General features: G+C 42.1%; 1 protein-coding gene across 8 annotated transcripts in view; it reads left to right on the top strand.

Moving 5' to 3' along the window:
- Window positions 1-17419, top strand: part of CACNB2 (calcium voltage-gated channel auxiliary subunit beta 2) — a 422908-nt gene that overhangs the window by 8625 nt on the left and 396864 nt on the right. For all 8 annotated transcript variants that reach the window (XM_007446560.1, XM_007446562.1, XM_007446563.1 and 5 more), the window contains exon 2: window positions 2137-2229. In XM_007446560.1, the coding sequence (XP_007446622.1) occupies window positions 2137-2229 (93 nt within the window). The remainder of the gene's footprint in view (window positions 1-2136; window positions 2230-17419) is intronic.

The following is a 17419-nucleotide window of genomic DNA, read 5'->3' as shown; positions in this document are numbered from 1 at the left end:
GCCTCTCACTGCCGTGGCCTCTCCTGTTGCGGAGCACAGGCTCCGGACGCACAGGCTCAGCGGCCATGGCTCACGGGCCCAGCCGCTCCACTGGGATGTGGGATCTTCCCAGACCGGGGCATGAACCCGCGTCCCCTGCATCGGCAGGCGGACTCTCAACCACTGCGCCACCAGGGAAGCCCAATATCCCCATTTTTAAGGTCAGCTATAGTAGCATTCCCGCCTGTGTATATTTATCTGGAAAGCTCGGTGTTGAGCTATTTTTCACTTATATTTTAATGTGTAATTTTCTCAATAACTTTATCCGTGCCTAGAATTAACCGTAGATGAATGCATAGTTTAGCCTTCGTGTTGCTCTCAGTGTAAGCTGTAGGTATATTAGAAGAAGCAAGTTCATTTGTAGATGTTTGTGCTTGGCCCTAACCTGTTACTGAGACAAATTGTCTTACCTTTAACATCCTGTTCTTAAATGCTATCTTCTTCTTATTACTATTCCATAAAATTTATTTTTTGCCTTCTCAGCAAAATAATTAAGTGGTTAAAAAGCAAGCTTTTTGGATAAACAGCAGGGTCCTACTGTCTAGCACAGGGAACTATGTTCAATATCCTCTGATAAACCGTCATGGAAAAGAATATGAAAAAGAATATGTATGTGTATAACTGAGTCACTTTGCTGCACAGCAGAAACCAACACAATGTTGTAAATCGACTATACTTCAATAAAATTAAGAAAAAATAAACTGTGCTGAAAACCATGCTTTTCCAGAGCAGTTCCTCAGAGCTATCTGAGAGGCTGTCTTTCAGGCTATAGTCCTCGGTTTGGCTCAGATAAAACTCTTTTCTACTCCTATTAATAATAAAAAGAAAAAACCCACAATCTTTTCACTTCATATTCAAACATTACAACAATGGGCCAGAAAATTGTACAAAGTATTTTAATTTTGTCTAATTCGCTACCACTTCTATAGCTGTTTCAACATCTCTCCAAACATTCTCTAGATCCATCCAATAATGTGAAGAATTGGCAGCGGGCTTCATTCATATTCCATCTAGATCAATCTATCTATCTATCAACTATCATCTAGCTATCCATCTATCTATCATCTATCTCTCAACTATCTAACCTATCTATCATCTGTCAACCATCTATCTACCTACCTATGTAAAGGTAATCAGAATTCATACTGTCAAATGTTCCTCAGCCACCATGTGCAAGGACCACCCCAGTGTAGGAATACCTGTGGAATTACAACTTAAGACATGAAAAGAAGCAAAAACTGGCTGTTGAGCGCCCCCGGGAAGAGTACCTCATTATGCACGAATCTGCCGCCTTCATGCCCTCTGAAGGGTCCTGGCCAGTTACTGTCCTCTCTCAGTACAACTGCCACGGCCCCTCCTGCACAGAAATGCTTATCTTTTTTAATGCCTTATCTTTAGTGGCCTTTGCCTCTTAACCACAGATGTGCCAACAGAGAGCATACATTGTTTTAATTCACGAGTTATGAATTGCTTTTTCCAGAAACCTCTGCTCCCCATCAAGTCACTGATTTGAAATAAATATTTGTGATTCCACCAATGACTTTTAAAAAAAATTTATTTTATTGAAGTATAGTTGACTTACAGTGTTGTGTTAATTTCTGTTGTACAGTAAGGTGATTCAGTTATATACATATATACATTCATATATATGTATATACACACAGTACATATACCTATATACACACACCTTCTTTTTCATATTCTTTTCCATTATCGTTTGTCCCAGGAGATTGGATATAGTTCCCTGTGCTCTACAGTAGGACCTTGTTGTTTATCCATCCTACATATAATAGTTTGCCTCTGCTAATCCCAAACTCCCCCTCCGTCCCTCCCCCACCCCTCTCACCCCCCCCACAACCACAAGTCTGTTCTCCATGTCTGTGAGTCTGTTTCTGTTTCATAGGTAGGTTCATTGTGTCATATTTTAGATTCCACGTATAAGTGATATCATATGGTCACCAATAACTTTATAATCATGCCCATATGATGACAATCCATTCTTTGTCTTGATCTAGAACATTGTCTAGAGCTAGGTCTAGATTCCTGTGTGAGAGTCTAATAATAATCTCATTTGTCTTTTTGTCTTCTTTTCTGTAGTCATATGGAAAAGGAGCCAGAAGGAAGAACAGATTTAAAGGATCCGATGGGAGCACGTCTTCGGACACTACCTCAAATAGTTTCGTTCGTCAGGTAAGGGTGCTCTTAAATTCATGGTTTGGAGAAGTCTGTGAAAATGAATTCACTTTTGGTTTTTTCAGAGGTGATCTTACAGCGTCATCCCTGTGATTTATATAGTAGTATCGTACTTGCTTTTAGTCGAAGTGAAAGTTGTGCCGTTGAATGTCCCAATTAATATATTTAAATTTTAAGTGAGACCGTATGTGTCATAATTACACTCTCCCGACAAGCTGGGGGAAAGAGAAACGCAAACTTCGTTACAAAGGATTTCTTCAGAGCAGCATGAATGAACCCCAGGAGAAATGATTCCAGGCTTGGGGGTTTTGCGGGGGGTGGGGGTAGGGAGACAGGCGGTGGGCATCCGTACCACCAGCTGGAAACTTGAGATACTGGTCTCCCTCCAGCTGGAGTTTTCTTCTTCCCACCTGGGGCTTGAATTGTAAAAGAGAAGATTGGCTCTGCTCTTGAAACGGTTGAGGCTATAGTAAGATCAAGTAGAGCGCATGGTATCTTGGGGGCGTAACTGAAACTGCTTTGGAGACAGAGCCTTCATCTCAGTTAAGGTGGATTCCTGCCCAGGAGTTTGGAACTGCCCCCTAGGCAGTGTCAGGATCCCTGACGTGGAAACGCTCTCATCCATGGTTACAGAAAGGACTTTCATTCCCAGAGGAAGAGTAGAGGCAGCCAGATCTCTGAGGATAATAGGTTCCAGGTGAGGCTAAAGTCTCATCAGGTGTAGGTGTGCCGTATCTTCATCTGATGCTTCTGGGTTGAGAGGAACTGGGGGAGGAGCGTGCTAGAGAGAACCTGCTTTCCTGGCTGAAGGACCACCCCTTCCTGGCTAGCAGGCTCGTAAATCATCTCTGGTCTGTGAGCGCTGGCTCCTCAAGACGTTGGCTGGCAACTGCAAGGGCTACTCCCTCTCTACTGGGAAGGAAGCTACTTCCCCCACTACCCTGGGGGCCCTTTCCCCTCGTCTCTCCCCCCAGTTAGTTAGCAGCAGTTCAGCCCAAACGTGTCGACCTGTAGCATCCGTGAGGATTTTGTCCTTGGCTTGTGGCTGCCTCCTTCCACTTTCCCAGCACAGACAATGATGATCCGCCTCCAGCCATCCGTTCCCTCCTTGCAACATCAAGGGCACCAACGGTAAGTCTGAGTAACCTACAGGAAAAACTTTGGTTGTGGTCTCTGCTCGTTGGGATTGTTTCGGCTGCGGGAAGGTGGAAAAAGACAGCTGGTTAAGAAGGAGAGGAGCTTTTGTGTGGCTAAGAGACACTTGGAAAGAGAAAGGAAGATGAAGCCACGTGAGGGCCCACCCTGGAGCCACGTTCTGATGGTGGCAGAGGAGCTGGGAGGGATGCGAGGGGGCACTAAAGGTGTGTGCGTGGGCCTGATCTTGTCGTGGGCAGAATTCAGGCGTCAGGGTCCTCGGTCTGAGTGAAGAGCCTTGAGAAATAGTGACTTAGCTTAGGTGAGCCTCTTAAAGGAAGGTCGCTCAAGGCCTTTCCCATTTCAAGCCTCCATATTTATTCTGCGTCTGGGACCGGGAGATTGACCCTGGGGAGTAATCATCTCAGGGCTGAACGCTGGAGTACCTGAAGCAGAAACAAATAAGCTTTTTAGGACACATAGAGACTGCAGCAGAGCCACACAAAATGACAGGCAGCTGGTTGAAACTGCGTGGAAAGAAAAACCGCCATGTTTCCAGTGAGCGAGATATTGTGATAGAAATAAATTAGGGCTCATTGAGCTCTGTAAAAATGTCTTTTAAAGGCAATCGCCAGGTACCATTTTCCAATTGTCTTGTTGGCTGTGAATTCCCCTGTCCTGGAGTTTTTTGTTTTTTGTTTTTTTTTTTGTCCTGGAGTTTTGATAACTTAATCCGGAAGGTTAGGAGGGGTTGCTACACTGGGTATGGTAACTGGAATTTGTTTTTCCTTGTGATAATTTCCTTCTGACTTTGTGTTCTCGGTGACGTATGAGATTCTGTGCGTGAAACACAGTTATAAACGATAAAGAGAGCTACGAAACGGCTTACTATCAATTTAGATATATATTGCCATGTTTTGACATGTCAGAAGACTGAAAAAAAATCTATCCTAAAAGTCTGTCTCCTTGAAATAAAGGTCCATCTCCTTGAAACAAAGACCCAGCTCCTTGAACTTCAGTATAATGAGGTGCTTGCTGTGGCCTGGATTTGGGGTTCTGATTATACAGGCATCATGAACCCTGAACTGCCAGCTTGTTTCTATCACAGAAGGAAAACCAGAGCCTTTGGCAAGAATGCTGAGTCAAACACTGTATTTTTCCTTTGGTAATTTAATCTCTATTCTGTTAGAACCACATTCATATTTTGCTACCATTTGAAAAATAAGCAAAAGCCACTATGGCATAGCTAAATATTTAATAGATTATGGTTTCATCACAGGATCTGCAGAAATGCGGGGTAGGTAGTAACAATAAGTATATGTTAGATTAAATCATTTGAAAGCCCTCCTTTTGAACGTTTTTTTATCATCAGTAATTGATTTGTTAAACAGGTGACATGCATCCGTATATATTACTTGTCTGTGGCTAGGGCATGTGTATAATTGGTATTGGAATGGTGTTTGGTCCATATCACTGGGTTCTATTTAAAGATATAATTCGATTTTATTCCTGCCCTTGAATTAAAAATACTTTCCATATAATTTTGAAAATCTTAGACTTACATTTTCACAAAGTATATATTATTAAGACTTTTTAAACTTGGTCCCTTTAGGTGGTCTTAATAATAACGCGATTTAAGTATTTTAGAGGTTGAAAATGTGAACAGTTTACATAAAGAGGAGGAATTTTTATTTTTTAAATAACCGAGAGAGTTTGTTATAGATCGAATTGGGGACCCTTCCCAAATCCATATGTTGAAGCCCTAACCCCCAATATGACTGTACTTGGAGATGGGGTCTTTAAGGAGGTAGTTATGGTTAAATGAGGTCATAAGAATGGGGCCCTAATCTCATAGAACCAGTGTCCCTGCAAAGAAGAGACACCAAGAATGTGCATGCACACAAAAATAGGCCATTGAGAGGATAGAGGGGAGCAGATAGCTGACCGCAAGCCAAGGAGAGAGGTCTCACCAGGAGCCAACCCTGCCAGCACCATGGCCTTGGACTTCAAGCCTCCAGACTGTGGGAATTCTGTTGTTCTGTTACGGCAGCCCTAGTAAACTAATACAGATATGTACACAATTGGGCTTGGAAGTAGGCCAATTTTTTTAACCTTTAAAATATTCTTGGGAATTCCCTGGTGGTCCAGTGGTTAGGAGGACTCCACACTTTAACTGCCAAGGGCCAGGGTTCATTCCCTGGTTGGGGAACTAAGATCCCACAAGCTGTGGGATCCACAAACAAATAAACATTCTTATTGATATATAACGTATATGCTGAAAGATGCACAAATTATAAAGTGTTCACTCTGATGAGATTTCACAAAGTAAACAATCCTGGATAACCAACAGCCAGGTCAAGAAATAGGTATTACCAGCACCGAGGTGCCCCCTTTGACCCTTGCCAATCATTACTCCCTCCTTCCTCACTAAAGGTAACCAACCACTCTCCCTACTTCTGAGACCATAAATTCACTTGGCCTGTTGCGCAGATTTTATAGAAATGGAATCATTTTATGTCTGAATTCTTTCACTCAGCCTTACCATTGTTATATTCATCTATGTTGTATGTTTCAGTAGCTGGTTCATTTTCTCTGCTGGACAGCCTTCCCATTGGGTGAACATACAACAACGGATTTATCCCCCTACTGTTGCTAGACATTGAGTCGTTTCCGGTTGGGTTTATTGAGAGCCATGCTGTGACATGCATTCTTGTATCTACCTGTGGTCTACATATGAATGCATTTTCTGTTCAGTGAATAGAGTGGAACGCTGGATCGTGTGTTCAAGTCAGGTAAACACTGCAGAACGCTTTTCCAAAGTTGTGAACCAGTTTTTACTCCCTCAAGCAGTGGAGAACAGTTTTAGTTGTTTCATAGCTTTGCCCACACTTGGTATTGTCGATGGTTTTTCATTTCAGTCGTTCTTACGACAGTGTAGTCATAACTTATTGTGGTATTAATATCCATTTCCCTGATAACTAAGCTACAGTTTACCTGTGGCTGGATCTAGGGAGCATTGTGTGATATATAATATATATATTTATAAGTGTATATATATTATATAAAGTATATAATATATATGTAAATTTAGGCTCTGACAGATCTTATGATATGAAAGTATTTTATTACTCTCTATGGTAAATAGCCCATTAGTCATTGTAATTTGGCCTATGGCTATTTGTTGGAAAATTATAACTGTAGGTTGGAATATGTTGGAACATACTGAATCCATTAGAACATGAGCATAAGTGAAGGCTACAAGTAAAAAGGTAAAAGACATGGTTTTATTTTTTTCCAACCTTTTAGCTGTGTATTTCTAGCCATCATGTGTTTGTGTCGCTCTAACTAATGCTTTCAGAAGGTTCATTAGTCTTAAGGAAGGATTGCTTATAGATATGTTTCTGCTTTAGGCCCTCAAGCAGAACAACAGCTGCTGTAAAAGTACTTTTGTATTCTAGATCAAGGTTCCATTTTGGTAGTTGACCGGATCACTGTAAGCTAACCAAATAACCCACCTTCTGCTTCTTCCCCTCATCAGCCTACTTGACGTCAGTGATATTTCAAAGATGGGGATGAGAGGATGCCTTCCCTCATGAGCTTAGTTAATTTCCCCCAGGCACGTGGTTTCCATCCTGGAGCTCGGGGGAGGGGCTGAGTCCTGAGCAGTAAGTGTTGCATCATGGCCACGGTCCACGGGGGTTGTCGGCTGCGTGTGGCAGATATTCACGGGGCTTCCCGTGGACGGGCTGTGGGAAACCAGGTTGCTGTTGGTTCTACTCTACGTAAGGTTGTTGCGAAGTCGCCGCCTAGCTCACCTTGTATATCAAATGCTTCAAAGGCAGGACTTATTTTTGGAAACTGCAAGGAGGAGCATAAATTAGAAAGTTCACGGTGGTTTATGTTTGCTTTTTAAGTCTCGTTCCTTTATGTTGCGCTTAAAATGTCACCTAGATGCAATATAGGTTCACTACAGGCTGAACTTAGAATTTCCATAGTTCTTTTTTATGTAAATCATGGTGTTAGGAGATTTATTTCAAAGGTTTTTCTTCAAGAAGCAGCATAGTGATAAGAGCCTGGACGCTGAAGCCAGTCTACCTGAGTCTGGATTCTGCCTCTGCCGTTTGTTTACTAGTTGGCTCTTGGACAAGTGACGTAATCTCTCTGTACCTCCATCTCAGCATCATCATCTGCGAAATAGTGGCCACCTCAAAAGTTGGTCATAAGGATTACATGAGTTAAAACTTGTAAATTGCTTAGAACGGTACCCGCTACCTAGTTAATACTATTTAAGAGTGTGTTATTCTTACTTATAGAAAACCTGAATAAGAAGTAGACCATGGCAGAGGAAGTAACAACAATGGTTATTGACTGTTATGGTTATTTGCTGTATCCTCTGTCTTTGGCTCCATTTTACAGATGAGACCATTAAGACACAGAGCAGTAGCTTGTCCACAGTCACACAACAAGTAAAGTTGGAGTCAGAATTTGAATCCAGGGGGCTGACTAGATCCTTGCTGTCCTGGGTTATGCTGCACTCCTTTGTAACAAATGCCACGAATGAATGAAAATCAGATTCGCATGTTTAAGTTCTTTCAGCTACGAAAGACTTGGAGAAAGACTCCTACCAGTGTTTTTAGGACAAGCACAAAGTTATTCTTTTAACTTCCTTCCTTGCAGGAAGGTGAGGATGTCTCTAGCGCTGACAGTTTTCCCTGGCATCGTGATTTTAAAAAGAAAACATTTAAGTGTCAGCTCTTCACTTCTTTCATCAGCAGTTGCTCAGATTCCCAGTTGGTGTCACCATTTTAACAGACTCTGTCATTGTTATTGGTCCTGAGAAGTAGAGAAGTATAATTGGAAGAGTGTTTATGTTTTCCTTTCTCCCGTGAAAGTCAAAGAAACACAAACTTCTTGGAATTGTGGAAGTCCCTTTTTTCGTTTTTCTTTAAAATAAACTTGGAAGTGAACTCAAGTCTGCATCTCCTACGGAAGCCAACACTGGTTGGCTTCGAGGTTTGACTGACACTGATGTTGGCCCACGAATCTGGGTAAAGTTAGACATGTATATACAGCGCCTGGGTTTAACATCAGACCCCTTTAGAAATGATTTTTTGGTTCATTAGGGCTTGTGCTTTGTAAGTAGGCACTTTAATCTTAATTTATTGAGGGGTGGAAAGTGTTAAACATGACTTACAGGCACCGTAATTAGAATGAATGAAGATTCTTGTTCAAATTGTTTATGTCCTAAAAGGTACTTAATACATCAAGCTGTGGTTATCTTGGATTTATTATTAAGATATAAAGGTATCCAGGCTGTCTTTGATTGGAGTATAAATTCTTTGTAGTCTTTGGCTCTGTGCTGTGAATAGATCTATCAATAAGAGAACTTCATTTCTCATCATAATAAACCTGGAAAGGCCACAGTTCTTAAAATCCTTTGCATTTCGTGCCCGGCGTAAATTTCTAGTTGATGAAGGTAATTCAGTTTTCTTAGAATTTAGCTCTTCCCCGCGACGTCATCCAAAGAAAGGGGGGAAAACAATCCCCGAGATTTGTTGTCAGACATGGAGGAGAGAGAAGAGGTGAACTAGATGTTTATTTTCGCACCAGTACCTAAGCAAGTAAATTAATTCACTGGAAGAAAACAGGAGGCTAGGAGTAGCAAGGCCCACCTGGCATTGAAGGATAGAACATTTGTGCTGTTCTTTTCAGGAGGTTGTGCAAGAACTGCTAACTGTATAAATTCTTGGATTCTGCCAAGGTCAGGGAAACTGTGTACATCTGCAGAGAAGAGCTGGCCATCAAAGTCGAAGCAGCTTGTGCGGTGCGGCGAGGGCAATGTTAGTAACGGCTCTTCAGTCCCATTACTTCTCTCCTCTATCCTCCTGTCCTCCCCTCTCTCTCTCTTTTTTTTATTTCTTCGTTTCCTTAAAGATGTGTTCTCCCTGGCTACGTTTATGTACCTGGCAGTATTCCTAAGGTGAACAACAAATGCTAAGGGGGTGACTGCCAGTTTGCTTTATTTCGATGATCCCACAGCCTGGCAGCTTTCATTCAGTGTTCAGGGTACCCCGTGATCTGAGCTCTCTTCTATGCTCTGCTGAGTGTAGCCAGGACTCACCAACTGTCTCCACTGATAATTTTCATAGGTCACCCAATGGTACCAACTGGAGTCCTTTGTGCCCAAAGTTGAGCCTTAGAAATCAACAACTCTTCTTGGACTTTGCAGGCACCATTATTTTGGTGGGGTTCACGGGGAAGAACTTTGCAGCTGATCTGGGATTTTGCTCACCAATTTATGTTGCGATTGTCAGGAAGTAATCCTGTCGCGTCTGAGGGCTTCCAGGATACAAATCGGAATGACAAAATGGAATGAACCCAATATTTGGCAGAAGGTTGCACGACACTTTTCAGAACATGGTATTCTAAACACATTCCATTGCTTTCCAGTACCATGTTCTTGGGGCTGCTTTTTTGGACCTTTTCTTCGTTCAGATTGGCTTTAAGTACAAATGATTAATCACAGAGACACGCGGTCTATTTTTTAGTTTTGTTTTGCAAAAGACAGATTAAACTGTGATAATGATTACAGACTCCAGGCCTGCATAGACTGATATGTTTAAGGTTGGATAAATCTTTCAGCCCTTAAATACTGGCTTGTTGCCGTGTTAGGCTGTATTCGTCACAAACACAACTATAAATAATAATGCAGTAGATTTATTGCCACTGTGATTGCCTGTAAATGTCTTTCTATCTTATTAGGCATTCATTTAGATTTTGTGAATGGCAGAATCTGTTCTGAGTCCTCTGAAGAACTCTTCTTAAATATGTCATATAAAAATATGGAGCTCTTCAAAACGTCCATTGTTCTTTCCGTGGTGTAGGCCTTTATGTTACTGAGAATGTTTTACTTTTTTCTTTTAGTTGGCATGAGTACTTTACAAAGTATTTTTTAAAAGTTCTGTTTTGCACTTCACCATATCATGAGCTTTAACATGTCTTTTTCAACATAATTTTTATAGGAGAACAAGGGCATGGTTATATACCAACCTTCCTCATTTTCAGTGTTTTCATGTATTTGGAGCACCTACCCTGTAAACTAGTTTTGATTAGGTTTCCTCATTATTAAAATAATTTTGGAGGTTGATGCATTTTTTATGTTTGCCTACCTTTTTTCCACTGAGATTAAAAAAATATCACTTTACAACCCAGAATCATTTCTGTAGGTGTTTTTAGTTTTTAGACTCTCAGATATATTTCAAATTATAATATACTTTCCACTATGCCCCATTTTCTTCCATTATTATTCATCTTCTGCTTGGCCAATCCATGCAAAGTCCTAGCTAAATTAGCCCCACTAAATTAATTGAAAACGTACAGGTGATCTAATATGGAGTAATTAGGATGGCTAAGAAAATGGGGTTCCATTAAACAGTGAACTTTCAATAACTTTTCCGAGTCGTGCTGAAGTGAAGGTCAGTTACTTCCCTCCAGGTTAACTGTTCACGTGTCTCAGGTCTTCACAGGCGTCATACCCAAGATAGTAGGCTGATCCAACCAAGGAATAGTTCTGTCTTTCCTATTCTGTCTTTCATAGATGTAAATATTGTCAGCTTCTCTTTGTTCTCTATTAATTTGTTTCTGGAAATCTTCATGCCTGATGATTATCAGATGCTAAAGAAGTCCTTTTTGAGAGTTTGGCTGATGTCTCAGAAATATTTGCAATCATTCAATTCAACAAGTATTCCCATCTTATCTCATCATTTTTCCACATTCATGACCAAGCATGTGTCTTTACTGCAAAGACCTGAGATGGAGAAAAGGAACGGTTTCTCCCACCCCTGCCCCAGATCTTATCATGATGCTTCCTTTCACCCTCTGCTTATTATTATTATTTTTTTTAGAGTTTATATGAGTCTACTTGTAAAACGTTTAGAATAGTGGTTCTCAACTGGGGACAGTTTTGTCCCCAAGAACATCTGGCAGTGTCTGGAGATGTTGCTGGTTGTAACAGCTGGAGGAGGAATGCTACTGGCATTTATTTATCCAGTGGGTGGAGGCCAGGGATGCTGCTAAACATCCTACAATACACAGAACAGCCACCCAGCAAAGAATTCTCCAACCCGGGATGTCAGCAGTGACGTGCTTGAGAAACCCTGATTTGAAACAATGCCTTGCTCCTGATAAATGTTATATTAGCTAGTGTGACTTTGATGTGTTATGTTAAAGATTCCCTCTCCACTCAGAGTGAAGATAGACAAGAATAAAAGGGAGAAAGGGGACCAACGACTCTGTTCTGCATGTACACGACGGGTATAATGCTGAGAACTTTCAGGAGGGTTGCAGGTATTCAAGATGGTGTCTTTAAGACGTTTAGCCCAGTGCCTGGCATGTAGTAGGTGCTCAGTAAATGAGAGACTTTAGGACTACCCCACCTTTGTCATTGATCCCAGTGTCACCCTCTGCTTATTTTAGAGTTTGAGGGTAAAGGAGGGAAAAAACAAACAAACAGGATGATGATCACTGTGGGAGGGAAAAACGTATATAGAGTCTTCTGTTGAGTCATAACTGGGAGAAAATATAAAGTTCTTCAGGAAGTCCCTTGCTACCTTCTCACCATCTGTGTCATTCCTGTAAAATAGTCCTCGAGTTTTAAGAGATTTATCTTGGCTTAGGGCTTTTACATTTCCCTTCATATTTCCTTATGTCCCTGATACACGTAGAAAAGTACCAGCTTCCATTCCTTCTTGTACGTGACACCTGGTGACAGGAGAGCCCAGGGAACAGCTTGACTGTTTGGACTTCCTGACAAGGACACTTGGCCTAGACTCTGCTTTCTCCTCTCCATCCTGAGTGTCTGGGCATTGTGACCTCACCAGTTCTTTCCTAGAAAGTGCTATTTTCTCTGAGCCAGGGGTCCTCTTTTTCGTGTAGGTGTGACCTTGAAGTTTACTCCCATTCAGATGTCTCACTCCCATGGAAGGATTTGTCCACTTCTCTTTGGCCCAGGTGCTGTATCTGAAAACTGGAAAATGGCCAACCGCTTCTTTAAAGCAACCCCCGCCAACCAAAACAAGCAAACTTTTCATTTGAAAGAAAAATAACGTAGATGGTGTATTCGTTTGCTAGAGCTGTTGTAACAAGGTACTGCAAACTGGGCGGCTTAAACAACGGAGATTTATTTATTTATTTATTTTTAAATTTTTATTTGTTTATTCATTCATTCATTCATTTTTGGCTGCTTTGGGTCTTCGTTGCTGTGTGCGGGCTTCCTCTAGTTGCGACGAGCGGGGGCTACTCTTTGCTGTGGGGCGCGGGCTTCTCATTGTGGTGGCTTCTCTTGTTGTGGAGCACGGGCTCTAGATGCGCGGGCTTCAGTAGTTGCAGCACGCAGGCTCAGTAGTTGTGGCTCACGGGCTTAGTTGCTCCGTGACATGTGAGATCTTCCCGGACCAGGGTTCGAACCCATGTCCCCTGCATTGGCAGGCGGATTCTTAACCACTGCACCACCAGGGACGTCCCAAACAACAGAAATTTATTGTCACCTGTTCCGGAGGCTAAAACTCGGAGATCAAGGCAAGGTACTGGAAGGGAAGGAAAGATCTGTCCCAGGCCTTTTTCTTTGGCTTGTAGGTGGCTATCTTCATGTTCACATGGTGTTCTCTCTGTTGTGTGTTTGTCTGCAATTCCCCTTTTTATAAGGACACCAGTCATATCAGATTAGGGCCCATCCTAATGACCTCATTTTAATTTAGGTACCTCTATAAAGACCCTATATCCAAATAAAGTGATATTCTGAGGTACTGGGCTTAGGACGTCAACATATGAATTTGGCAGGGGTGTAATCCAACCCATAACATCTGGACACTGTTTATCATGATGATAGACTTACACTAAAAAGCGCTGACCCCAAAATTAACAGAAAAACATCTTTTTATTAAAAGAAGAAAAAGGTGCATTTCCCTCACATATGTCAGTGATCCATGTAGAAATGAAACAACCATGTATTTTTGTAATCAGCCCAGTAAACTAATATCTCAATTATGAACCCACTTTGATTTTCTTTATCATGTGATCTTCTATTTAGAATATTCAGTTTCTTCAAAGTATAAAATCTCTTCCTAAGGCCTTGATCACTTATACCTAGGGACATGTCAGAGGTTTGTAAAACATTTAAAAGGCTTGAGGCTTTTAAACATCAGACTCATCAGCATAATCTGGAATCTGGTTCTCACTTAAAATGCATATGAACTGTTGCACATCTACAGTAAATGTTTTCTTTGCACTCAGCTTCAGGACAACCACGAGTACACACACATACAGACATTTATGCATATATGTGTGTGTGAGTATGTATTCTGTGGCTTCGAAGTTTTTCTTTTACCCTTTTCCCTCTCATATTTAAAAACAGACCTGTATTTTAAAATGTAATTTTATGCCTACATCATATGTGTCAAGATTGGAGCTACCGTTTTAAAATAATTTTTGTACTTGAAGTTCTCACAGTGAATTACTGTCCATTGCGTTCTTGCAGTTATGACTTCAAGCTTATAGACGTTTAATAGCAAGAAGAATGAGGAAATAACATCCTCACTTAATCTTTCTCTCTGACAATTACAAGGAGAGCTGCAGCAAGGAGAAAAACCACATGGTGGGTCAGAATGCCCCGCTATGTATTAGTTACTTGTGGGGGAAAAAAAATCAAAGATCATAGGTCGTCTCTTGCTGATTTGTGTGAGGATGCTTCCTGGTTCGCCAAGGTGAGGCTTATACAGAAGAACAGTACTCTTTTCAAGGTCTTATTTCAGGTGATGTTCCTTTAGGAAGCAGGCTGTGTTTAAGGAGTCCAGACTAGAAATCTCTATGAAAGGTTTCACAGTCAAGTGTGTTGTTAGGATCAACGGCTAGACATGTGCATTTTGGAAACAGTTCACAGGGGATTCTAATGCTCACTTATGATTAAGCACTATTACCTGAAAGGGATCAAGGGATCAGAATGTATCATAAAGAAAAACAATTAGGTAGCTCGTGGCTACTAGGGAAGGAGTAGACCGAGGCATGACTTACTGACTTGTGAATGACCACTCCTGAACTTGAAGTATATACTATAGTGGAAAAACAGAAGAAAGTCCTGTGTGAGCCCTGAGGAAGTGACCTTTTAATCTGAATAGTAGGGAGAGATAGCATCTAAGCATTTATCCCCCAAATATTTATCAGTTTAAACTTCCAATTTAAATGTAACAACTTAATTTAAAATTGAAATTTTTAATTAATAATTTGAAACTTAAAATGTAAGTGTGCCGTGTGTTTCTGGGATGGTAAGTACCCATGTGCATGGAACCGGGACGTATGGAGAGATGGATGGCAGATGAAGTTGGGAACAAAGGAGTGATCCTGGGGGGCCGTGGGGTGTGGTGGCTTGAAGCAGGACCTTGTCTTCTTTGAAGAAAGAATTCAGCAAAGAGACAGAGATTGTGAAGCAGATAAAGGGTTTACTGGAAGCAAAATACATGTGGAAGAGCGCACAGGCAGACTTGGAGTGAGTCGAGCCCAATAGGGGTGGCTGTGATTGCTTATATGGGGGCAGTTTTCCGAGTTCCCTTTGGCCACTTATCTCATTCATGCCCATATTTGTTCTGACTCAGGGCCCTACCTGATTGGCACGTGCATCTTTCAGCCAAGATGGATTCCAGTGCAAGAGTTTCTGGGAGGTTGGCAGGACATATTATGGGCTGGCACCCCTTCCCTTCTCTGACCCCTGAGGAACTTTTCTGTGCACGTGTGGTCTGGGAGGTCTCCTTGACCATGAGGATGAGAAAAATGTGGTCGCCTTATCCTTTACTCAGGCAGGGCTCTGCCCCTGTGGTATCTTTATCTCCAAGTGTCGACAAGAGACTGGTTGCAGCTACTCAGCCTGGGGCCCAGCTATCTCCTGCCTCAGGAGGCCACCAGATCCCAGACGCCTCTGTGCCATGATGGGTTGTGATGCAACGTCCTGGGGCGGGGAAGGGTTTGCAAGAATGCACTGATGGATTGGCTAATTGGAAAATCAACTGGTGTCAAAGAAACTATTTGAGTAAAGAAGATAGTGACCGCTAACGTTTATTGAATGCTGACAATATGCCAGCCACTCTGATAAGCACTTTATTTCATCATTAGCACAACTCACTGAGGTGGGCACCATTAGTATCCCCATTTAAGAGGTGATGAGTTGAGGCCTACAAAGATTAATAATTTGCTCAAGTTCATACACTTAAAAAGTACACAGTATTTATTATGTCAAATTGGTGTCCTCTTGGGAATGTCTGGATGTTTGTTGGGCAATGAGAAACTTTAGACAATAGTGATGATACTCAAAATCTGGGAGAAGGTGGCATGGCGGTTCTGGGTCATTGGGCCAAGGGCAGCGACTGTGACTATTGACTCTTCGTGTAAGGCATGGGGTCCAGCCACCGAGCCAAGACTCTGCTAGAGCTGGACGTAGGAGTGAGTCCCAAGGGCTGAGGTGGCCTCAGGGTCCAGCACCATCAAAGACTCAGGAGGGTCACCTCTTTAGTATTGAGCACATATGAAGAGAGAGAGGTGTTCACAATTAGGAAATCTGAGTGGAGGTTATGCAGGTGTTTTTTTTTTTAATTTTATGGAAGTATAGTTGATTTACAATGTGTTTAACTTCTGCACAGCAAAGTGATTCAGTTATACATATATACATTCTTTTTCATATTCTTTTCCATTATGGTTTATCACAGGATATTGAATATAGTTCCCTGTGCTATACAGTAGGACCTTGTTGTTTATCCATCCTCTATATACTAGTTTGCATCTGCTCATCCCAAACTCCCACTCCGTCCCTCCCCCACCCTCCCTCCCCCTTGGCAACCACAAGTCTGTCCTCTATGTCTGTGAGTCTGTTTCTGTCTCATAGGTATGTTGATTTGTGACATACTTTAGATTCCACATATGAGTGGTATCATATGGTATTTGTCTTCCTCTGACTGACTTCACTTGGTATGATCATCTCTGGGTCCACCCATGTGGCTGCAAATGGCATGATTTCATTCTTTTTTATGGCTGAGTCATATTCCATTGCATATATGTACCACCTCTTCTTTATCCATTCACCTGTTATGGACAGGTTGTTTCCATATCTTGGCTATTGTGAACAGTGCTGCTATGAACAAAGGGGTGCATGGATCTTTCGAATTACAGTTTTGTCTGGATATATGCCCAGGAGTGGGATTGCTGGATCATATAGTAGCTCTATTTTTAGTGTTTTACTCTCCATAGTGGCTGCACCAATTTACATTCCCACCAACAGTGTAGGAGGGTTCCTTTTCAACGCACACTCTCCAGCATTTGTTATTTGTAGACTCTTTAATGATGGCCATTGTGACCGATGTGAGGTGGCACCTCTTTGTTGTTTTGATTTATGCAGGTATTACTAACTGTACCTGTCTTTACATTTTTCTATAGGTCTGGAAAATTTCAAAATAGCTAGGGGCAAGAGGAAGACGTAGGGTGGGTGGGAGGGGGCAGGGTGCGAGGTAAAGTGGAGGGCAGAAGCTCTTGTGAGAGAGACGAGGACCCCAGGGTGAGGCTCAGAGCGGGTGCTCGGTGAACACCTGCGCCACTGGCACACAGAGAACGGGCAGTGTCGCACTCTCAGAGGTTCCATAGCCGTGGCCGGCCTGCCTGCCCGCCTCTCCAGAGAGGTTTCTGGGCTGAAGGACCTGACAGCACAGCTAGAGGCAGAGGCTGATGTTTTCTACCGGCAGCCTTATTAGGGTTTTGCATTTTTTTAAATCTGTTAAGAGTTTTCCAGTAGATAAAATAAAACCACACGCCAACACAATATAAACAGGTTTTCCTCCTCATCAAGTTGAAGGTTAGAGGGGTAGTAGCCCCAGACAGCTGCTTCTCTTAGTGTCATGTTGTGGCTTTTTCAGTGAATGTGTGCAAACCCTTTTAAACCCTGCTGCTGTGACTAACAGCCGTTTCCCCCTCCCCCCCCCAGTAGAAAGTAGTTAGTGCGTAGATGTTGAGAATCAGCCGT

This window comes from Lipotes vexillifer, unplaced genomic scaffold (assembly GCF_000442215.2).
Source record: "Lipotes vexillifer unplaced genomic scaffold, Lipotes_vexillifer_v1.1 scaffold229, whole genome shotgun sequence".
NCBI lineage: Eukaryota > Metazoa > Chordata > Mammalia > Artiodactyla > Lipotidae > Lipotes > Lipotes vexillifer.
This window is presented reverse-complemented; position numbering and strand designations above follow the sequence as displayed.